The following is a 24,979-nucleotide window of genomic DNA, read 5'->3' as shown; positions in this document are numbered from 1 at the left end:
CTTCCAATTATAAGTAGGCAACATATCCATTAATAGTTTAGTTTTTGGGTGGGGAACCTACTGTCCTTAGCCTAATTTAATGCAGTGTGCAGGAAGGGAGTGACAGTGAGTGAGGGGGTGGCACATACACAAAGATGGGATAGCAGAGAGAAATAGTGTGATGTAATTATGCAATGCTGAAACCTCTGCATGCTTTTGGATTTAGTAAACCGATTAGAGGTCTTTACATTCAAGCAATATATACATTTCATTAAATAAACAAAAAATAAATCTGACTCCACCCACCCGGAGGCTGCAACCCCTGACTAATTTTTCTTATAGTTGATAATTCCTCCTGATTTGTAGTTGACAATTCCTCCTGATTTTTTTTTAAACTACAGAATTAACAGAAAACATGTATAACATTGGGAGATGTTAGTCACACACACAATAACTCAAGTCTATTGGTTTCAATGAGTCTACTGAGTATTACAGTTGATATCACCCTTAATAATCAGCTTATTAGCAAATAATCAGTGCAATACAGCCACAGATGTGGTAGTACGTACATTTCCAGTCAGATTCCAGTTGTACTTTACTAAATTTCCAAATTTTGCTGCAATTTTTTTAAGTTCGTACAGAACTAGACATAAAGGTATATCAGTTATCCCAAATGGCATGCAAATGTTGCAAATCCACATACATGAAATGACAGAAGAAATCAAGATGCTTGTCATTTGCAGGAGTGAAGGCCAACACATTACTCTTTAGATGTTGAAGTTTAGGAGCTCTGCATTAAATATCATTCATAGTTTTCTCTTAGCTGTCAGCTTTCTTGGGAAAGCAAGAAACAACTTTTACTGAAGAATCAATTTGATATCCTTGTTTAAACAGTTTGTATTATTAGTATTACATTTAGTATCTGTATGCAACAATTTATTATTTGTAAAATTGTCTTTCATTATCTTTTGCAAAGCTGATTCCACTTGTCATCATTACTAGCACAAGGATTTTCACATCATTCTTCACTAAACTTCATTTTAATAGAAATCCACATGTCTACATTTGTAGACTTGAAAATACAAAAATGTGTTAAGTCCGATGGAACAGCTTTCTACAACATAGGCAGAAATGCAATTAAAGTATTCAATTGCATCTATATTTGTTAAGGATTGTATCCAATGGTTACCTGAAAAGAAGACTGTTCATATTTCTTCTTGCCCTTCTCTCCCTTTGCAGCACCTGAATTCCTTGAAAAGCCAGAGGGTTGGAGGCTCTCTGAACAAGTTTGGACTACATTGTACAAGGTTGCAGTGGGACAGGGATGGTGGGGAATTACCTGAAAATGGAGCTTTGCTTGTACAATGTTCTTCCACCAGAATCCAGCCTCCCACTGCAGTTCTATAGCCAGAAAGTGGCTCCTCGTGGAGGATGAGTGTGGGTGTGTGGTTTTCATAGATTCTGCCTTCCCCTCCAACACCCAGAACCACTTCCCATGCTGTTCTGGAAAGTCTCCTAATCACCCAGAACAGTTTTTCAAGAAGCAGGTGCTGCAAGAGGAATGATATATTGGTGAAAATTGCCTATCCCACCAGCTGCAAGGTATCCATTATCAGAGCTCTGCATCTGTAAAGTCTGGATCCAATCAACTTACTCTAATTGAAATTTGAAAACTTTTTAAAATCCAGTTTAAATTTCAGAAAGTCAGATTTTTTAAAAAAAATTCTACTCAGGACACATGGCTTCAGATTGGCCAAACGTGGAGCTATTCTCCTAAAAAGTACACCGGTAATTAGGTGGACAGGTACAACAAGCTAGTGGTGAACATTTTTACCCTAAGTATTTGTGTAGTCAGCCATACAACACCTGCTCCTTACCAGATATACAGTGAATAGAGGGAGTCATTGAAGTCGACCCCTGGACCCCGCAGCAACAAATCCACAATACCCCAATGCAGCAGCATTGTTTACCGAAACATTATGAAAACATACATTTCATGAAGTGTGTTTTTTAAAAATGTATTTGCAACTCTGTAATGCTGTTGAATAATAATTGAAATCACACACACACACACATTACTTTCACACTTGTGTCATAATAGATGTAGATTCTCATCTCTTCAAAATTACTGAGTGAATGACTGCCATTGCAAAGTGGAGAGACCTTCAACTGATCAAGCAACAAGACTGAAAGGCCTTACACCAACATTAAAAAGAATTTTTTGTGTCTTTATTGGAATGGTGGAATACACCCATTTTGATAACTGGAATATTTGGTTGTAATTAGAAATGACACTACAGAACTGCAATACTGGTCCAACAGTCTTGTCTTTACTTTTTTTTTTCCAAAGCAAGAAATAGAATGAAAATGCACCAAGTAATCAGAAAGCACTAGCAGGCATTGGTTAATCCAAGATACTAGCTCCTTAGTTCCAAAAGCACTTGCCAAGTTGCACAGTGTGTGGAACCTAAGTTTGACTGGTCAAAATTTTACATTATTAGAGATTCACATGATTAAGTTGCATGTGACATTTTTTAAAATTTATCTCAAATTGGTCACTGGTATTTCTCTTGTCAAATATTACATTTCTTTCATTCACTGATATTTTTCTCAACGTATAAAAAAGTATGAAATATAAACAAGCTCTCTCATTGTACACATGTAAGAGTACAACTGAAGAATTACAGAGCTGACTATCTACACGCCATCAAATGCCATCAAATCTTGGATATTCCATTAATATACAAAATATCAGGGCACAGAAAGAACAAAAATCCACTTCTTTTGTTTTGTTTACGCACAGGTTCAAATATTCAATTGAAAGAAAAAACACTTTGAATCATTTTGGCTTTCCACTACATCTGCATGTTGAGACACTTAGTAAAATATTCCTGTTAAATTGTGTTTGGTCTTTTTTTCTTATTTTCAAGTCATGTTTTGTTTTGTTAACACCGGCCATCCAGACAAACTATTGAGAAAGACCCTCCATCTCCCAGCCTCCCTAGACTCAACTCAGCGAAGGTCAGATTTAAGACATAACTCCAAAAACAGGATTGTGACGACAGATACTAGGACCAATTTCTTCATAATCTTTTTTGGTGTGGCATACTTGGTAGAACTCAGGCTGGAAAAAAAAAAGATTAAAAAGGGAACATTTTCATTATTTATTTATTATCTTTTAGTGCAAACCTGTAACATATTTGGGAAATTAGACTAATAATTTTAAAAACATCCATCTCAGTTTTCTGTTTGTGTTATAATTTATGTAACAGAATACTGCCCTACAAAAATCAGTATTTGAAATATTTCTAGGAACAGAGAAAAGTTGGAAGGTATATCATACAAAAAGTTGCCATGACAGATAAAGCTCTTGGCCTGTGCATTTACATTTCTAGAACTATTTCAAAATTTATGACAGGTTTCGGAAAGTCTCTTTATTTACAAAATGTATCCAACGTAAAACAGCAGCACTTTGTAGAGCACTATGACTCAGAGCCTCAGTCCTAATTCTGGATTCTATAAATATTTAGGATTGTTTTAAGTGGAAAACAACAATGAATATAGGTGGGAAAAGCTCCCTTCAGATGTCTTTTCCCTTTCGTCAACTTACTGTGGAAGCCAGCATTGATCCTCCAAACCAGACAGCATATCTTTGCATATGGTGCGTAATAACTTGTACATCAATAGGTTTGGGCTACAATGGAAAATAAAATCAGTACACAGTTATTAGTTTTGCTCTCTCTATAAGGACTGCTTTAAATGTAGTAAATAAGCATGTTAGTCTCTTATTATCTGCGTACACATATTTAAGCATTAAAAGTGTAGGCCCATCATCCCGAAGAAATCAAACAAGACGAGCTACAATGTAAAACAAAATTGCTTACAATCTTTGTAGAAGTTGAAAGGTATATTGTACAAAAAGTTGCCATGACATACACTTTCTACATTTCCTACATTGCTATAGCAAAACCCCACAATTTTAATAATGTTTAACTGTCAGCCAAGTCATTTGCGTATATTTTAAGAAGCATTTGGCCATAAAACTGACTTAAGACTAAATGAGAAAAGTCTAGGCAGGGCAAAGGACTTATTGATGGAGGGAAATGAACTCTGATTAACCATTTTTAATCCAATTCTCATAAATACTCAAATTTGAACAGGTTTAAGAAAACAGCTGTAGGGAATGTGATTTGTTTATTTTCCTAGAACAGTGGAAGAACACATACAGAAAGTCCCATGTTCAATCCCCTACATTTTCATCTAAGTGGGTCTAGCAGTAGGCGATGAGAAAGAACTCTGCCTGAGACCCTGGAGAGTCACTGCCAGCCAGTACTGGGTGAGATGCTTGAAACAGTTTGTCTTGGTGTAAGGTAGTTTTTCATGTTCCCAGTCCCAACTCATTTTGTTTATTAATGTTCTCTATGTTACAGTTACGAACTTTTCCCTTCTCCAAAAATGCCAAACTGAGTCTTGTGAGTTTCTATGGTAAAAAAAAATACAGAAACTCAGTCCCCAGGTACTAAAGCTCCAATAAAGCTCTGTAAAGTTATCGATCTCTCACAAATGCCTCTAGCAATTTTCAGTCTGTTGTACCAAAGCAAAAAGCACAATACAGAGAAGTTAAAGCTGTTGTGCTCAGGTTCTTCTCGTGGGCTTCCCAATGGTGTCTAGTTGGCCAATGTGAGAACAGTATGCTGGACAAGATGGCCATTGGCCTGATACAGCAGGTTCTTATTAAGTTCTTATGTAGCAAGAGGTAGCAGTGGAAAAAGAGACAGAAACAATTCACTGGACTTCATAATGGCTTCCATTCAGAGATGTAGATATAAACCAATGCAATGAACCACGCATAGTAGTGCAATGTCTTAACTAAGAAACAAACCTTCAGTCTGCCACCACTCAGTTCCTCGCTGAGTTTCAGTCTAGCATCAACAGTCCTTTTCAAGTCTCGTTGTAAACGGCGACCAAAATCCCTGAACATTGTTGAGCCTCCAGAGAGGACAATATTCTACATTAAAATTGCAGACACAAAATTAAATCACTTAGGCAGCACTGAAAGTTAGGTATCAGTTTCTGAAAAAAGGAGTGAAGGTAACTGTAATGACTACCAAACAGTTGAAGCAAAGAGCAGGACCAATGCCTCAGCCACACATGCTCAGTTTAAGAGATTCAGACAGTTTATTTTACAAATAGTAATGCCAGATATCCTGAGAATTTTGTGCCTTTACAATCAGTGTCAAGTTGAGCACCCTACAAAGGAAAGCCTAGATTACCAATTACTATAAATGTTTAGATCTTTAAAGTGCACTTCCACCAATCTACAAACTTATTGCAGAACTTCTCTAAAAAAAATTGTTTTGAGCCAAACCAATTTTAAAAGCACAGGCTTAAAACTATGCAACCCAATAAATGTTTCTAAAAAATTATGTACATGTGGGAGATGTCAAAGTTCATTCTGTGCATCTCATCATATTTTCCCATCTCTGATCTCAAGTGCTAAAATGTTTTAAAAATTCAATGTGTTGTATTCAACACTGCACATGCAGTGTTCCAAGCAACAGGACCTCCCCTTCCTCTTCCTGTGTGCCCTCATAGTCTTGCACACAAAAAGGACCCAGGTTCAATCACTGGCACCTTCAGGTAGGGCTGGAAAAGACCCTTGTCCCAAGCCCTAGAAAGCCACTGCCAGACATTGCAGATACTGAGCTAGACAGATCACTTGTCATACTCTGTATATGGCACCTTCCTACATTCCTAATTTAGCCCATTATTCTGCTTTCAATATGAAAATTAAGATATCTTTAGCAAGCAGGGACAGATATGCCTAGCTTTAAAATAGCTATCCTGAGCAATTTTCTGTCTGTCACACACACACATGCACACTTACCCTTCTCTAGATTTACTAACCTTATATAGCGGACGTCTAACATCAATGGGACAGTTCTGAATAACCTCATCTACTACTTCTGGGATAGGCTGTGTGAAGTCTGGATTAGCAAACTAAAAACAGAAGTGGCTATCAGTAGAGAACTGATTAGGTTAGCAGTAATTTGTTGCTGAAGGCAGCATTAAAAAAAACAGATTTCATTCTCGATACATGAAGCATCAGCTTTCCCTTCAACCTATTAGGGGCAAGTGTAGATTATTCCAGATTTCTAAAGAATGGAAGACAAGAAGAAAACTAGATGGAATAAATTTAGCTAGTACAAAAAAAATATGTGAAAAGAAAGAATTTACCTTATATTAAATTAGCCTAACTCCAAAATTAGGTTAGTTTTACAATACTATAATTGAGAATCAATATTTATTTTGAAGTATAATAATACTTATTTCTATCTCTCTCTTGCCAACCAGTATGGTCTTCCCCACTGGCTAATTTAGTTTGCAGGTTTGGGGCAAGAGGGACCCATCTGTTGTCAGCTTATGTAGCTCTGTAAAGTATCATGTATCCTAAAGATGCCATGTCACAAAGAATCATTTCAAGCTAATAAAACTAACTACAATCATATAAAGATACTGAAAAACAGGAATCAAGGAAAATGTAAGTCATCCAATCACTTCACTCTTTCCATTTTGCCTGCTGTTGTATTGTACTGAACACTTTGGAGACCGCCCACACATCTCAGATGCTAAGCACTGAATCAAGTAGTTTTATTCACCATGGAAAAAAATGGGTATCAGTTGGAAGAAGTATTTATTCCTGTTCTCTTAGCTTACCACAAAAACCAGATTGGTGGTTTCTAATTTGAAGTAGGACGTGATAAACTTTTGTACAAAGCATGTTGTGTGACTTTACATAATAGCCAAATCCCACCCTCTCTGGTTCTGCATTAGCTGACTAGGACTATAAGAGGAGGAAAATGCCTTAAAGTTTTAACATCTTCAAAAGTTAAATCAGTTGAACACAAAAGCTAACACAATTTAGCCTACACCAAGCATAAAATAAATTTTATTTTATTTATTCAATTTATATCCTGCCCTTACTCCAGAAGGAGCCCAGGGTGGCAATGGGGCTCTACGGTTGTTATTAAAAAAAAGTGTGCTGACTTTTGATTCCAACTTTGAAAGGCACTGCATTACAAAACAAAAACAGCAATCATAAACCACACTTACAAAGAAATAAGACCCATTCAACACAGTGGTATTTACACCTGCGAAAACAAACTAAAAGCATAATTCTAAGTATGTTATCAAGATCTGCACCAATTTACCTCAGGATGAAAGAAGATCTCTGGTCCCAAGAATCTCTCATAGCCAACATCAATGGTAAATTCTTTCTTTGAGATTGCGTTGATTCCAGTATATTGTTTAATCCACTTGGTACCATCTGCATCATACTTGTTAAATTCTTTTACTAAATCAGGGCAGACGTAGCTAAAGCGTTCCTGAAAATTAAATGCATATAGTTACAAAAGAAATGCCCAAAAGTCTACTAAGATTTATATTTGTTCGGATTGAGTGCAACAGAAATAACACTTCTTGGAAAACAAATGAAAGCACCAGAAAATTGTTGCATTGGTATTAACTGTGTACATTTAAGATAATTAGCACTCAGTGCTAGTACAGATACATGTCTACGCACCACTAGGCAAACATTCTCAAGCGCTGACAGCCTAAACTGCTTAAGGTTTTTTTAGTTGCCACATTGCTAAATGTGCAAAATGCATCCTCAAATGTACTGTTGCCATAGTAACATACCGTACAATGATATACTTCAGAATTTAAAATCCATAGGTAATAATAGATTTGCTAAAAAAAAAAGCATGCAAAACCTCATGAAAAGTAATTATGCTTTTTCATTACCAAGACCCAAATAAAAGCCTTTTTATAATACTCACCCCTCTTCCCAGAAAATTAATGAAAATTAATTAGATTACTGGCCATTTGTTATCATCAAGTTAACATATTTGTTTCCAATAAAGACCAAATTCAGCTGACCTGAAGTTAATACGAGTGATAGCATGGAACATATATATGCGGAGTCAATCTTTGAGACTTACTGAGTTAATTACTAAAGTATCCATTTACTTTTTAAAATATACATTACCTTCACCGCTTTAGCAGTTTCCAATGACTGTTCAGGAGGGATTCCTACTTCTCGCTCTCTTAGCAATTGCTGAATAAAGTAAGTTATATCTCGTCCTGCAATTGGAATATGTTTGATACAGCTACCAATCACATAACCTTCAGCCTGGAATTAAAAAACAAAACAAAAGTTGTGTCAAGAAATCCTGTCTCTTTGGCCTGAAAACATAGCTCTGCCATGAGGGATTATGGGTAACATTGTGCTGCTGGAATACAGATTTGTGGGTAACATCTTTCTGCTGAGAAGCAGTCTGTTCTCACGAGCTGAGCCATGAACTCATAATCGAAGCCCCCTGTGTTATCTGGCGTAGGCTAGTACCAAGGTCACCAGCCTGAGCTGGCTGTGCGAGCATACTGCCAAGAAGGCATGAAAAACGCATGGAATATTCCACTTTCCGGGGTCTCCTGATTGGCTATTAGAACCCCTTAGTTGTTGCTATGCCTTTCCTTATAAGAGTCAGAGCTTTCTTTGTCTAGTTGCCCCACATCCTACCTTAACACCACATCTGGATGATGTGTTCTGCTGCTCTTGGTAGGGTCACAGGTATCTTTACTATCCTAAGCTCTGTTGGTATATTTAGAATTAGCAATAGTTAGGTTTGTTATTTTTATCCTCATTTTCAAATGTCTTTTGGTTATTAGTGATATATACTAATGCGCTATGGGTGTTCTGGGTTTAAAGTTTCTTATGCTGGTCTTTTTATTTTATTTATTTAGTTATTTATTTAATTAATTAATTAATATCCCACCCTTCCTCCCAGCAGGAGCCGGGGGGGGGGCATTTTAATAAAGCCACCTCATATTTACTCCTGTGTGTGTTCTTTCAGGAAAGCCTTGGGTACTAAATCAGCACCCTGGTCTTGTGGCTACTTACTACTGAATAGTCTGTTTGGCTTGGGTCTCCAAGAAGCAGAGTCTGGCTTTTAGGTCTTGCCTCGTGGGAATCCAGGAACATCCAATCTAACGTTTGGATTTCTCCTGGCCCAAGGTGGTGGACAGAAGGGGTGGCAACAGCATGATACACCTTACAGAGTTTGTTTTGATTATTTTCCAACTCTGGTAATACTGGCAACTGAGGGTGCCTTAAAAGAGCTGGTGTTTTCAGGATGTGGGGACCCAGTGATCTTGACACTATGAACTTAATGTCAAAAGCTAACTTTAACCTTCATCCAGTACAGCATAGCAAAGCTCATGCACTTTGACTAGAGAAATATCTGTGAACACTTGAGTAGTCCATTTCACAAACAGACCCCATGTTTCTATATCTCTACTATTATTTTAACTCAACTCACTTTCTGTTATGGATCTCTCCATTTCCAGAATAGATATGGGTGGATTTTCAACATGCCATAGCTCATGTCAGCATGTTAAAACAACAACAAAAACACAAAATCAGCCCTCCACTCTGATTCCTAATGAAATGAATACTGGGAGAATCAAAGCATTTCCATTTTTGTGTTGTGGGGGGGGAAGGGAGATATGTTCCTACCCGTTCACTCCGCTCGACGTCTAAGGCCCTTCTCCGGGTCCCAACCCATACAGAGGCCCGGAGAACAGTAACAAGATCTAGGGCCTTTTCGGTGGTGGCCCCCGAATTATGGAATGCCCTCCCAGATGAGATACGCCTGGCGCCTTCTCTGTCATCTTTCCGGCGCCAGGTAAAAACCCACCTCTTCACCCAGGCATTTTAAAGTATTTTAAGCTTTTAATCTTATTTTTTTTAGTTTTTTTTTACTTTGTTTATATAATGTTTATATTGTCTGCGCAATACACACTTGCTGTATTTTAAATATTGTGGTTTTATCATGTTATACACCGCCCTGGGAGCTGCTAGCTATAGGGCGGTTTAGAAATGCAACTAAATAATAAATAAAAATAAAAAATAATGTTAGCTATTTGCTAATAAAGGAGTGAAACTGAAAACAGTTTTGCAGAAATATGTAACCTTAAGAGACAGAAAAAAATGCTTCACGCTGGTCATCATTTTATCCTCAAACCTTGTTTTAAAAGTAGCATAAACAGGTTATGGGGGACTGAAAAATATAAGGGGATTGAGCTATGTTTTCCTCCTTTTAGCAGCTTGTAACAAAGAGAAGAAGGAAGAACAGGAGGGAAGAAGATAAATCTTCTACGCTGGATTAGGGGCAGGAAGCTTAGTTTCTCTCCTCACCACCATTCCTTTAATGGGGTGGCAATAGGATTACTTCCAAAGAGAAACAGACTGATATGCCTTTCTTGAGAGCAGCACAACCAAAACCCAATAAATTTTTAGTTTTAGCATTTTCTTCATCAGGATACCTTTGCATGCTATATTAGGAGCACTACAGATTCAATTTCTTTTTAACAAAAGTTCAGCATGCTATAAAAGTTGCATTATAGACATAAAGAAAAAAGCAAAATTTCTCCAATGTTCATTTAGAGAGAGAGAAATAGAATTTATTTCTAAATGCCAATCTTTAGCACACTCTTACATGCTATAAACCACCTAATTCACTGAGAAAAGGCTAAGAAGAGGCACCAAGTCTATCCCTTCCCCTAATAGTCATCATTTTAGGACTGATACTGATAGCACATCCATTTTAATGTATACTTACCACAGGGATGACATGCGTGACGCCGTCCCCGCTGTCTATAACCGTTCCAGTCAGTGTTCGCTCCCCTACTTGTCTTGATGTCCACGATGCAGCTAAGGCAAGGACAGCCTTACCCAAGGAAATAATGTGAACGTTAGCGTCTTATAACCACCTTAAAAGCCTATTCATCAATTAAAATTGCCTCATGAAACACAAACATAGTTACACTGCACTAAGCAACAGAAGAAAATCGGGGGGAGGGGAGAGAACCTCAGAAGAATTAGAAATGAAAGCCATAAAAGTGGTATCAAAAATTGGTACATCGCACCATGCATTTTTCTATACCTGCAGCAGTCCTCTGGGCATTAACAAGGAAGTAGGAAATTGTAACATGATATATTAAGGCACTATCTAGCTGGCACTATGCAATCAAAACTACACTAGTTTTAAACTGTCTAAAAACTTAGGACCCTTTCTCATATTACCTATGTAGCGTCAATAACTACATGTTATTTTTGTAGTGTGGGTAACTCATGTTTACACTGAGGCTTCACCATGAAGGCAACATCAGAAACTATGATTTTTGAGAGGAACTCTCCACAGTAATTGCACCCATTTCAGGAACTGACAAGGGGAAAGGGTCCTTCTCCCATATGCTCAACCCATTATTTCCAGTATGGATGTCAAGGACGTTATGGGAAGGAACAATAGTGTCTGTGAGAAACTTGCCTTTAAGCAAATGTGAGATTATCTTCAACTGTTTATTGCAAAGAAATGTCAAATTGTTACTGCAAATGTTCAGCAGAAGGACTCAAGCACAGCCAATAAAGGAGTGCAACCAAGAACCATTCATTCAACAGAAGGTAATGAGGAGGATCTATAGGCAGACACTAAAACCAGAAAGCTTAGGCTCCACATCCCCACAACATCCACCTAGTCAAAGAAGACAGCTCTTTGCTCAAAGTAGGCAGAAAAGATTAGCGTTTACAGTAAAATATATATGTATATATACAGATTTGCATGGTGACATCACTATGGACAGTGAATCATTACCAGCCTTTCCTCTAAGAAGCAAAATGCATCTTATTCCATGAGCAATTAGAGATCAGACTGAGACACAGGACTATTCTTTCTGAGATTATTTTGTTATTTCATTTTGGTAAGAAGAATTTTGCGTTAAATCTGATCAACTCTAAACCTGACATTGATTTTTATTTTAGTTTTTAAAAGACGTTGGTAAAGTGCTATTCTGAGATTAAATGCAGACGAGGAACCATTCTGATCTGCTTTTCCAAACAATATCTCAGAAGAGCTGCATTTAAGTGCTTGACACTGAATTTTCACTGGTATGCATGCTTTTCTTAATGAACTTGAAATAACCTCCTATGTTTTCTTTACAGCGTTACTTTAGAAAGAACTGCAAACTCTTTTAAAACCAATTGCTACAGAGAGAAATGTCTGGCTAATGCTACTTTAAAGTAGATGTTCATAGTTTTCTTTATATCCTTAGCCTTAATTATAAAGCACAGATGTTTACTGCAAGTTAAGAAAATTCACTCAAGTGTAGTGTCCTAATTCACAGAGCCAAGAGGAATAGAGAGATACGTAATTTCTACACGTTAAGACATTCTGTTAAAAACCACAATCTCTAGTTAGGGACAAAGTAATTTGCACTTCTTTCTTATGTGGAGTCATTCTGGCTGGTTGCCATTTGTTAATGTATTTTTTTGCAAAACAACCATTGTGGTCACAATTAAATATGACAGTAACAAGTATATAACCTTGGGCCAGTCAATTCCCTATAAAACAGGATAGGCAGGGATTGATTTAAAGTACAGCATTTGCTGGTGGGGAACTGAACCTGGCCATCATGTTTTTAAAAGCAGCTTCTCTCTATGACTGGAAATAACGTCTGCAAGAAAACCCACTGGGAGAAAAACAGCATAAAAAGCTTTTTTTGGGGGGGGGGGTCAGATTCCTCATTCACAATTCTGCACAAGGATGTTACACTGCAGTATCGAGTTTCATTCTGAGAAGTAGTTGAACTCCTTTAACTGACCAGACTTAAACCAATAATTACTTTTTCATCATTTGGGTCAATTGCTTGTGAAAAACTACAACTCCAGTGCCAATCACAACTGTTGCTATCAGCCTATAGTCTGCATTTCTCCTCTTAAAGCATTACTTTAAACATTTATCCCAACATGAAACGAAATGTTGTTGCTATTATTGTTGCTGTTAACATTTATTACCCACTCTTCATTCAAAGCTCTTAGGTGTCTAAGGCCAGGGCAAAGAGGTGCATCTTCGGCATTCACCTAAAACTGTACAATGAAGTTGCCAGATGCACCTTGGTGGGGAGTTCCACAACTTAGGGAGCACCACAGAAAATGCCTTCTCCCTTGCTGCCATCACCCTGAACTTCTGAGGGTGACGGAACTACCAAAAAGGCCCCATCTGTTGATCGCAACAGCTGAGAAGGTCCATAGAGAAGAAGGCAGTCTTTCAGATATTTGGTTTAGGGCTTTAAACAGTAGCACCCTGAATTGGGCCCAGAAGCGAACTGGTAACCAATGCAGCAGTTTCAAAATAGGGGTTATATGAGATTGAAAAGCAGCCTTTTCCAACCTGTGGGTCCGCAGATGTTGTTGGACTACAGTTCCCATAATTCCTGACCATTGGCCATGCGGGCTGGGGCTGATGGGAGTTGTAGCCCAACATCTGGGGACCCAATGGCTGGGAAGGGGGAGCTAAAGAGAATCCCAGCCAGTAATCTGGCTTTGCATTTTGGACCAGTTTAAGTTTCCAAGTCATCTTCAAGGGTAGCCCCACAAACTGCACATTACAATAAGCCAATCTGGAAGTTACCAGAGCAAGGAGTACCATGGCCAAGTCATCTCTATCAAAAAGGGGCCAACGTTGGTGAACCAGCCAGAGCTGGAAAAATGCATTCCTAGACACTTAGGCAACCTGAGCCTCCAGTCACAATGTTGGATCTAGGAATACCCCCAAGATGCGGACCTACTTCTTCAAGGGAAATGCAACCCCATCCAGAACAAGCCGTCTCACCACCTCCCGGACATGAAAACTCTGGACACAACACCTCTGTCTTTTCAGGATTCAGCCTCAATGTTGTCTCACCTGAACAGCAATGTAAAGCCCAGGAACATTGAAGGACTCAAACATAATTTCAGCAGTATATTCCCTGTTTTCTGGAGTATTTAGAGGAGGTTCAGTCTGTAAAGCAAAAACATGCAGTCAGGTCAATCTAAGTACTACAGAATATGCCAAGCACTTTTTAAAACTGGAGTTAAGTTCAACTGTACTTGCTTCTAGAATGTTAAATCTTGACACTGCTGTACAGATATCATCTAAATATAATACAGCTAATATAGAAAGAACAGACGAGTTACTTTAACTTGTTTTTAAATTGTTTTAAAAAAATTTAATTGTGTTTTAAATTGTTTTTAAAAGATGTGTTTTAAATTTGTACATTTGTTTTTAATGTTTTTAGTTACTGTAAACTGCCCAGAGAGCTTCGGCTATGGGGCGGTATACAAATACAATAAATAAATAAATAAATTTTAAAAGAATTGCAAGCTGCCCTGAACACAGAGAACGACTTGTACTTCCCAGCATATGGTTCCCTATTTCTCCCTCCATGCAAGGGCTGTTGGCAAACACAGTGCATACTGCTTGTAGGAAGAGGCAATGGGCTAGTGGAAGTGTGGGGAACCTTTGGCCCTTCATATGTTGCTCAACTGCAACTCCCATCATCCCTGGCCACTGGTCATGCTTACAGGGGCTGGGTATTCAGCAATACCTGGAGAGCCTAAGGTTCCCCACACATGTGCTAATGGGAAGAATGTATATATATATATATATCAAAAATCATCTTTCCCTTAAAAATCCAAAGTATAAGTCAAGGTAACTCAAAATGTGCAAACATTTTTCTTCAGTGACCTAAATATCAATGCAGTAGTGCACATGTCTTTCCATATTTTGCAAAGATGTCTTCTGGCTCCAATAACCATTAGAAGACTGTTAATGGCCAACAGTGCAGTTTATCTTCTGACCACTGGAAGGTCTCTCTGCTGCTCTTTGGCTTCTGAAACTTTCATAGTCATCCCACGTTTTAAAACTGTAAAACGTATACAGATTTCAAAGTAGTATTTTGTACCTAATCTGTACTTACTGGTATTATCACAAAAGTTCAAGAGGCACAGAGTCATGCTTTAAGACACCTAGGCAAAAGCTTACTGTGTTATACAACTATGATAGTCCACCTTTGCTAGACACACTGTTTCACAGAGTCAGAGAATTCAGATTTTTAGTAGCCTTCTTTTTCCTCAGCCTTACATAAACTAGCTGCCTTTGTCCAATATGCAAAGGGGAATTTCACATGATCCAAGCTGTCATGAAAGGATATAGGTCTAGCGATTGCTTCAGCCTTAGAGACAATCTACATTTAGTCCTCTGCTGCAAATCTCCATTTGGAACCTCTGATAACTTGAGATGTGTGTTAGTGACTGTTTTGATTGTTTGAGCAAGAACTACTTTGCAGTATTCAGATAAGTGTCAAATCCAGAGCACAACTTTGTTCCAATCCACACACAAGTTCAAGGGGAACAGATTACACCAGTTCATATTGTCTTCATAAACAACAAATTAGGCATTTCTATTCAAAACACAGGTTTAGCATCTCATCTGCTGTTTTTGAGAACAAGTCTCATGTCTATACTTGTACTATCTTACATTATTTATTTATTTAATTTGTATCCCGCCTTTCCTCCGAGCAGGAGCCCATTAAACAAAGAATGTAAATTCAGACGAGCTTACTAAATATCTCTATTTTATCTGTGGTATATGAAAAAAAGAATACACAAATATGTAACATATCAGATGTATCGCTACATTAATGTATTTATGTATTTTTTTCATTTACCACATATAAAATAGAGACATTTAGTAAGCTCATCTGAATTAAAATCACACATTCAATTCTGTTCTGAAGTATGACATATGTGCCATATAAATCCTGGACCTGTTTCAAAAGGAAAAGTGTTATCATTAAGCTTTGGGGCATACAAGGACTATGTCTCAATAATCCCAGCAGAAAAAGTTGAAGAAACCAAATGCCACTGACTAATAATGCTTGTACCTAAGCAACAGCAGTTGTTTTAGTAGTCCTAATTCTATTCTAACAGCAGATATACCCATGCTGCATCACTGGATAAATACTTATCTAAAATGCAGTTACCAGGACACCATTATTCAACTCGAAGGAGAGCTGTTGTAAATTGAGAAACAGTTGCAGAGTCATCCAAAATCCAGAGCCTGTCGGCTTTTAATACTCAGAAAGGGAAAGCTACCTTAAACAGTAACTGCTACCATGCACAAGTTCAAACTACTACTTCTGCCTCATCTCTCTTGAAAGTTAAAAGCTTATTCGGTGTTGTGTACTGAGAGGATCTTCTTAATCCCTAACACTTAAAAAAAATTAGTACTCACCAATAGAAAATAATGATCTTCAGGTTCTGCCCTTAAATATTTAAAGATAACTTGTTCCATAAACCTCTCCATCAAGTCCCAGTCTTCGACTATACCATGACGGATGGGCCACTGTTGAAAATGTCCCCATTAAAAAGAAAACATTTAAAGGTATGTTACAGCTACATCAATACAATTGTGTATGAACATTAAAAGACCTCTTCTGCAGGATATTTGTTCAACAAATAAAATTTTCAAGGTACCATTCTTGTACGTAGAACGATATTTATTCTTAAATATTACAGTATATTTGTGCTATGTTTTTCCATAAGAGAGAAACAATTTCCAATTGCTCTATATCCCAGGTACATTTTGTACAGCTACGTTGCTCAGCTAAATATCAACTTAACATAAAATCATCAGAACTGCCCTCCTGGATCTGAGGAAGGGCCAATCTAGTCCCCTATTGCACCCATCCCCAACAGCAGCCTCTAGGAAGCTCACAAATAAAACATAAATGCCAACTTCCACCACTTTACTGAAGATAATTTAATTTCTAGATGCACTGTTGATGTTGCCAGGACACAAAATAACTTTTCCTGTATTGAAAAACCAAAGCACCAGATTCTCTAAATCAGAAAAAAGGAGGGCATGCACTAAGTTTTTTAGGTGAAGTAATGCGAGCCCTACCAAAAAAATTAGTAACAAAACTCACCCTCTTCACATTAGACCTATGCTATTTCACATTAAGATCATTTGCTCCTTTTTTAAACCTAAGAGAACTAGAAGATAGCTAACTGGTTCAGCACATGTTTAAATCATACAATGTGTGTGTAGAAATAACCAGTCTTAAGCACCCCCTTGTGCAAATAGAACCCATTCAGTGACTACAGAAGCTGTATGTGAGAATGTGATGAAGTAGTTAGAACAACAGCTAGAACTCAAGTGAACGAAAATTCAGGTTGAATATGACCATTGCTTTGCAATAGCAATGGTGGCAAAGGAAGTACCACTCCATCATGATTGTGCCAGAGCTGTCTAGCAGAATTTTTCCGAGCAGCAAGGATCTTGCTCAGAATGAACCCCAGGATGATCCAAAAGAAATGAGCTCAAACGAGTGGCCATTAGAGAGGGCATTTTCAGTAGTGGCACCCAAGCTGTGGAATGCCATTTCCAGAAAGGCTTGCCTTCTGCATATGTTGGAGACTTTTCAGCACTAAGTGAAGATGTTTGCATTCACCCGGGTCTTTTAATTTCAGTATATTTTATGCATTTCGATATGGAAATAAATTACTTTCTCTTTGCAGTTAATGTTCCATGCTGGTTCTGTATTATGACACTTATGACCAAGATTGTTTTATTGATTGTATTGCACCTGTGTATCTTTCTAAACCACCCAGGGGGCTCTGGTCAATGGGCCATCTAGAAATGGCACACATATTATACACACAAACAAATCCTGGAAGCTCACAGTGACTTGTTTACTAGTCACTTTGAGGATAAAAATTACTTGATACTTCTCGTCTTGGACATCATGCCATCTGGACATCATTTGTGGTGGACAACATGCCATATGACATGAGGTAGATTAACTGGTTGAGCCCTGCAACCTCTCGGAGGGAAAGAGTGATCCCACCACCTTGCATCCACTTGTAAATATAACCTCCTGGGACTAGAGACTGTTCTATCAGGAATATTGTGGTTCATCTGCTCAATGTTTTTGGTATTGCTTTACCACTGTGAGAACAGGATGCTGGGCTAGATGGGCCACTGGCCTGATCCAGCGGGCATTAAGAAAAGTTGTTATGTTTAGTCTGCCTGCTCTTCTTATGTGATCTTAATGCTGTTTTAATTGCTTCTTTTTCTTTGTTTAAAAAGAGAGTTACATTTTATGCTTTTTTATATATTGTTAACCATCTCTGAACTTTATGTGATAGGATATTAATTATTTAATAAGCTACTGTATGGAGCAGCTAGTATGATATAGTGACTAGAAGGTTGCTGATGGACCGCTAAGGAGGGTTAAACTCCAGCTCAGCTCTCGAGGTCACTCATACCTCTCTCACAATCATCTTCACATTCTAAAATGTTGCTCTGAGGCCTCCTTGATTACCAGGACAGAAACATGATAAACATGTCTCCAACAGCCAATCTCAATCCAAAAACTCAATCTGTTTATATATTTTATTCATTCTACCTGAAGAGCTGAAACATTATCACACTTTTTTACAGTGCTTAACCCAGATTGTCTATTGTTCTCCAAGACAAACTCTGTAATGAGCAAACAAATCTAAAGGGTAGGGGAGGTTATTTAAAACACACACCAAAAAAATTGCATCAGTTTTAGCTTTAAATACCTTTGTTGCATATGTTGGCTTTTCTATTGCTTCATCCCCAATAAAGAAGTCTAGGTCATCCACACCTTTCATAACCCTTCTTTGTGCTTGATCAACAACTTTGGCCGATTCCTTAATAGCAATACCTTTAACACAGAAAAAATAGTTGTAGTCACCCGAGACAGAATTGTTTCCCAAACTTTCAAAGAGATATCAATTTTGTTGCAAGCACTGCTAAGTCTAGAGGAGGTTATTATTCTTACATTTAGTAGGCACACAATCAAACTGTCTAGAAAGGTACATTATTTTATTTTTTTATTTATTTCAAGTGACTGTCTTTTGACATGGTGAAATAGACTTAAAGGAAAGACACCTACCAGGGAAGTAGCAGTGTACCTCAGCTACATAAATCCAACAGGAACTCTCCAGTTCTGTACCACCAAGGAGGGACCTCTGTACAACTTATGTAACCTTTTTGCATATATATGACTCCACTTCTATGCAATAAGTTACTGAATTTTATTACATTTCTACAGATCCCCTTTCTCATTTAGTTTCTCACTATCTCCTTTGGTACCACAAAATATTCATTTCTCAGTTCAATCCTCCACAAATCTCTCCTTTAAGTTCTAAGAATGTATTTTTACTGCATAAGTAGAAATGCCATAAATAGAGATTTGAATTACTGGGCAAACTGCAGTGTCCAGAAAGCTGTTTTTTAAACAAAATATCCTAAAACCTTTGGTTGTTTCATTTCAGTTCTATCAGACACCTCTGTCACAATTTAGAAGCAACATATCTGGGGCAGGAGATGGAGGACAACAATTTGAACAGACTTCCCAACATTCCACTTAAGAATTCTGTCCTTATCCAAATGAAAGATGTAGCAGAATAATCTTTCTCAAATTAAAGAAAGATGCAGTAGTATGGTGCAATGCAGTGGACAGCATGTAGAGTCTGGCCATGGAAAACAAGTTCAAGACACTACTTCTTGAGAAGCTCACAAGATTATTAATGACAGACCACTTCCCACCATGACATCTCATGAAGTTGTAAAAAATTTGCAGTTGTAAAGCACCATGCCCTCCAAGTTATAAGCTCATAACCAAACAATAGTTTGGTTCAGGAATTCGCCTCTTCCAAGGGGGCACCTAATATTTTACAGTGGGCAACTAGGCATTCTCAGAACCAAGAATTCAGATAGAGGCAGACTACTGGAATATTGGCTGACAAATCCAGCCAGCTCAAATAGTTCTGATCAACTGCACTACTAATGGGCACATTTATGGGCGCACAAACGGGAAGCATTTCTTGATTATCTGTGATTGTAAGCTATATAACTAGGATTCATGAACAAAGTTACATTTTGGACAACTTCAGAAGAGAAGAGAAAAACAGCATGCTAGAAAAGCAGTGCATTCTGCCAGTATTAACTGGAAATTATGTCTGGGTAGAAAAGGAATTAGGTTACCATGGTGTTTGTAAGATGGAAGCTCTTCCCACAATATAAAAAGTGTTTGGCTTGGATTTGTGCTCCACAAGAATAAAAAGCTTTAAATGTAAATAAGGTGGTATTTGTACTGCATTGGGTTTGAGTGCTCACAATGATTAAGCCTCTAATTTAAAATCTTTAAAAGTCCAAAGAACATGTGATGGTAGCTTATAAGGAAAAATATTTCATTCACAAACGTAAGAGTGTTCAGGGCTGTAAAAATAAATAAATAAATGGCATTTTGAGCCATATCAAGCTGTCATGAATTAAGGAAAAAACTTGAATGTAAATATGATTTAATATTTTTCTAGGTATTGGCAAAGAAAGCAAGAGAAGGCATTTCTGAGCGAAGGGGATTTCTGAAAGCTCTTCTGATCTCATCAATGATCTCAAACACCCTTCTATATTTTTAAAGCCTATGTGAGACCTTTCTGTAAAACTACATGCCTAGAGTAAATGTAAGAAGTTGCAGTGTACCATCATTCTCTGTCAAGGATACTTCTGTTCCAGCCAGCTATGCCATCCTTTAAGATACTACAAACTATAATGTAAACTGCCTAGAAAACATGATTGGATGGGCAACATATAAATGTGCTAAATAAAGGGCTTAAGCAGGCCAATTTACTCTCTCTCCACCCCATCCCCAGATTTTGATTTCTAACCATCCGATGCCAAGGAAATGTAGGGCCTCTCCATCAGCTCTCTGAAAGACTAGGTTCAACAAGCCTTCTCCTGTGATATAGACAAATGACGAGAGCAAGCATATATTTTCTTTTCAACAGCAGTCTGGGATTTTTGAAGTTAGTATTAAAATCAGTACTTTTCTAATAAAGATGAACAGTGAATAGTCCTATCTTATTTATTTATTATTTGATTTATATCCCACCCTTCCTCCCAGCAGGAGCTCAGGGCAGCAAACAAAAGCATTAAAACACTTTAAAACATCATAAAAACAGACATTAAAATACATTAAAACAAAACAACTTTAAAAACTTTTTAAAAAAACCTTTAAAGACATATTTTAAAAAGGGTTAAAAAACATATTGTTTTAAAAAAAAGTTTTCAAAAAAAAATATTAAAAAGCAATTCCAATACAGAGGCAGACCTCAGTTGGAGGAGCCAGCAGCCCAATGTTTCTGGATCTATAAGCAAGGCCAAGTGCTCCTACAAGACTGAGCATTACCACTTGGATCTTGGCAATTTACAAAACATCCTCCCTTAAGGTTCTTTTGATCTCACTTCATCTACTTCTATTTATTAGTCAGTGAAATTAATCTTCCTACCAGGCCACAGCTCAACTACTCAATCACGTAGCGCCAAGTCACTGGAAAGATTAAGAGAACAGATTTCCAACAGCAAGTTAATTGAGTTCTAGATTCTAATCAGAATATCTTTAGCTACAAGTAGAAGTCTTTAATGAAAAACAAAAAAGTCCAATGAAACCCTCAGCAGCTTGTTCAAGAATGGTTTGAAAGCTAGACAGTAATTTGTACCAGGCATTTGACCAGTTTGCACTTAATGCTAACCCAAACCATGGCTAAGCATGAATACCCAAGTGTGTAGCTACTCGACATTAAACATCATGGCCATTTTACTCCTCTCCTGGTTGTCTTGCTGCCATGCTACCCAGTGCTACGAAGCCTTGGCTACTCCTCATGGCTTGTCTGGAGCAAGACAAACAATGAGCCCAGGTTCAGATGCAACACTAAGCCAAACCATGGCTTAGCTCCAGGTGGCACAGTAGCAGGATGACCGGGGAGGAGTGAGCAACCCCAATTTTTAGTATAAGTATCCCCACACTCACACATTCATACTTAGCCATAGTTTGGGGGCTTAACATTACATGCGAACCAAGCCATTAAGAGCGCAAACAAAAACCAAGTAAGGCATGGAATCCAATCATAGCTGAGAAAGAGCACCTCATTCCTGCTACTGCTTCAGTATATTCTAAATGGTAACCAAAACAGGATTTAAAATGCCCATCTTTCTACAATTATTTTCAAATGTAAACTAAACATTATTGCTATTAAATACTTCATGAAATTCTAACAAATAACACATTTTAAATACACAGACCACATAATCATTTTTTGTTGTTTTCAAAATCTGATGCCTATCCATGTATTCACTTATCAATGTAAAACTAAGGTTCATGTTCATTTAACAAGCTTGAGGAAGAGCAAATTTTAAAGTGTTTCCCCTCAGAATTTGCACTGCTTCCAGTCAACCATAAAAAACGCATCAAGGAAGTTTAAAAGTATGCATGGGTCCTTAAAACAAAGGTGATAATGTAGAGCAACTAGATATATTTTTACTCATAAATGCTGACTGATCAGAAACAAAAAAACTTACATGAAGGAATGATGAACTGTGGCTCTGTGTTACCAGCATATCCCAGTTTGGTATACCTGTAAAGAACAACAATAGGTTACATTACCCATGATCAAGCTGAAAGGTAAATCAATGTCATAAAAACAAATACCAATTCACAAAAATATTCATCACTGATTACTCTTACTATGAATTTTTACCACTTAAGCACCAGATCAATTTGCATATCTGAAATATGACTGCTTTACTGATAAGATAACAATACCAAGTCTATATTGTTCAATAGAAGATTCACATAACTTGTGGGCTGCTCAATGCAATATTATTGTTCTAGGTTGCAACCCTAAAGAGCAATAGTGAAGGTTCAGGATGTATGCATGTAAAACCAGTGGGTTTGTAAGTTTTTAAAGCAGCTAATCACTCAGCTGAAAATATAAACAGCTTTTCCATTTAGAACCAGCTTTCATGTTGATGTGATCAGCTTCAGTACAAGACTGAGAACCTTTCAGTTCTATGCACATTTTTCCAGTCCACATACTACAGTTTTCTATCATCACAGCTCTACTGTCTTAGTTAAGGAATACAATACAGTAGGGCCCTGCTTTACGGCGCTTCACTAATGCAGCGATCTCAATTAGACGCAATTAGACTAAAGCCCCACTCATATGGCGCTTGTTCCGCTTTTACAGTGGTTTTCGGGCATCGTGCACCATTTTATTAAATGTGTTCCGCTTCTCAGTGGGGGTCCGGAACATAACCCACCATATAAGTGGGGCCCTACTGTATCTTGTCTTAATTACTGAGAAGTCAAGGGTTTCAATGTTACAGTCTATATTTATAAGACTATCTTTTACTTTGTGGCATTAATAAAAGTCGATGTTGAGACTCCCTTAAGGCACTCATGTTCTGAGTTTTAAGTTTAATTTTAAAATATAATTTCTTGGGATTTAGGTGGTGCATGCTGTAAACCAAGTCTAGAGTATGTGGGCTAGAGCTATTTTAGTCCATAAGCAATTAAACTATACTCTACTGAATTACAGCCACTCCATGCACTCAAATCTAAGTGGTCACCACTTGCTGCTGTAATATACAGCAAAGCAACACCTGGCAGCCATGCACATATTTAACATTTTATTTCTTCTTGGTCTCTGTTCTCTGCATTAATCTTTAGCTCTCTAAATTTTCACCTTTGCTCTTTTGAAGTTGCTGCACCACTGATTGCTGTTCCTTTTCACATTCGCCTGATTTCCTATCAAAAGCAAAGGCTTTTAAAAAGGCTTTAAAACGCCTCCTTGATTTCCATTTTCCAGAATCCAATTTACCCTCACCATCTGTACTTTATGCCTGGATACCTTGCTTCTTTCCCTCTCCTCTGTACCCTGTACTCTTTTAGATTATAAACCACAAAGAAGCTGGTAATTTTTGTGTTGTCCCTACTATAGCCTTTAGTCATTCAAATAGCACTACTAGGCAAGCATGAGCTCTTGCTTCACTCCTAGGTGCTGTGTTCTGTTCTAACATCACTGAACTCTCTCAAAAAGATCCCTTTATGGAACAGTTGCACCACATACAGGGTGTCCACTGACTGCTAAAACAGCAGTATTACACCAGCCCAGAGAGGAGTGCTGGACCCCAACAATGGAGAAAAGAATCTACAACTTGATGTTCCTGCTGGGTGAAAAAAAATGGAACAGGCCCACGAGGGTTTTTAAGTATATGCCATTTACTTCAGCAGTGTACAGAATTGCTTCTAAATAAAAATGTGTTGATACAGACACTTTTACATGGTTTTAAAATGTTATTTGATATTACTAACTCAGGTGAATCCAATACTTCTCCAAGTCTGTCAAATGTGTTAAATTCAGTTTTAATCAGCATGATGTAAACATACTAAAACATTTATAACATTCAGTTACTGGGGGAAATAATCCATTAATTCATCATAAATGTATATTAACAAGAAGCATACAAATATTTATGCCAGCAAACAAAGCCTGTGACTTAGAGAATTCTTAAATACTAGCAGCTCCTATTGACTGAAAAAATGAAATAAATGTATTTCAAGTCAATGAGTATGCAATGAACCAGATAACTATATTCCATTTCACCTGGCATGCTTAGCCTGGCCCAGAGAAGTGGGCTAAAGACCTTTGTACAGAAGTAAATACACACCATCATTAATAAGCTCAAATTCAAAAAGATACTTTATGTACACAATTATGACCACAGCTTTACATCAAGGGCTCTCAGAAAACAAGGTATAATATGTGTGACAGAAAGTTATTTTAATAAATACAATTTTTATAAAATTGGCATTAAGCCACATGAAATGTTTTCATTCTTTAATACAAAGACCTGTTAAATGGGTCACACCCATACATATGTTTTAATCATTAAAACGGCTATACATCAGGATCTCATTCAGTGTTATTTCAACCCCCTGAATTAATCTAACTGGTTTATGTTTATGTCCTCCTTATGCCACTCTGCCTTCATCCCACAGTCCTACTTACATACTCTAATACTATTATCTCCATCCCCAAACAATCTGCATAGCTACTGGAAAAAGCAAACGAACAACATACTTCCTGGACTCTTACAGACAACAGATATCCCTAGTCACATGAATGAAACCCATCACAAAGTAAGACAGACTGACTGTCCATAGTTTACACCAACTTTACCTTCATACC

The 24,979-nt window shown here is 37.5% G+C and overlaps 1 protein-coding gene across 2 annotated transcripts in view; it reads right to left on the bottom strand.

Annotated features, from left to right (window-relative positions):
* Positions 1–2,186: 2,186 nt before the first annotated feature.
* Positions 2,187–24,979, bottom strand: part of ACTR3 (actin related protein 3) — a 47,187-nt gene continuing 24,394 nt past the window's right edge. For both annotated transcript variants that reach the window (XM_061608964.1, XM_061608963.1), the window contains exons 2-12: positions 22,308–22,363; positions 18,485–18,609; positions 16,149–16,259; positions 13,779–13,874; positions 10,659–10,766; positions 8,027–8,170; positions 7,191–7,364; positions 5,887–5,979; positions 4,862–4,987; positions 3,590–3,673; positions 2,187–3,103 (exon numbers count right to left, since the gene is read on the bottom strand). In XM_061608964.1, coding sequence (XP_061464948.1) covers positions 3,008–3,103; positions 3,590–3,673; positions 4,862–4,987; positions 5,887–5,979; positions 7,191–7,364; positions 8,027–8,170; positions 10,659–10,766; positions 13,779–13,874; positions 16,149–16,259; positions 18,485–18,609; positions 22,308–22,363 — 1,213 coding nt within the window. In that variant the 3' untranslated portion in view covers positions 2,187–3,007. The remainder of the gene's footprint in view (positions 3,104–3,589; positions 3,674–4,861; positions 4,988–5,886; positions 5,980–7,190; positions 7,365–8,026; positions 8,171–10,658; positions 10,767–13,778; positions 13,875–16,148; positions 16,260–18,484; positions 18,610–22,307; positions 22,364–24,979) is intronic.

Source organism: Rhineura floridana, chromosome 2, assembly GCF_030035675.1.
Source record: "Rhineura floridana isolate rRhiFlo1 chromosome 2, rRhiFlo1.hap2, whole genome shotgun sequence".
NCBI lineage: Eukaryota > Metazoa > Chordata > Lepidosauria > Squamata > Rhineuridae > Rhineura > Rhineura floridana.
The sequence above is the reverse complement of the archived record's forward strand: the minus strand, read 5'-3'. Positions and strand labels throughout refer to the sequence as shown.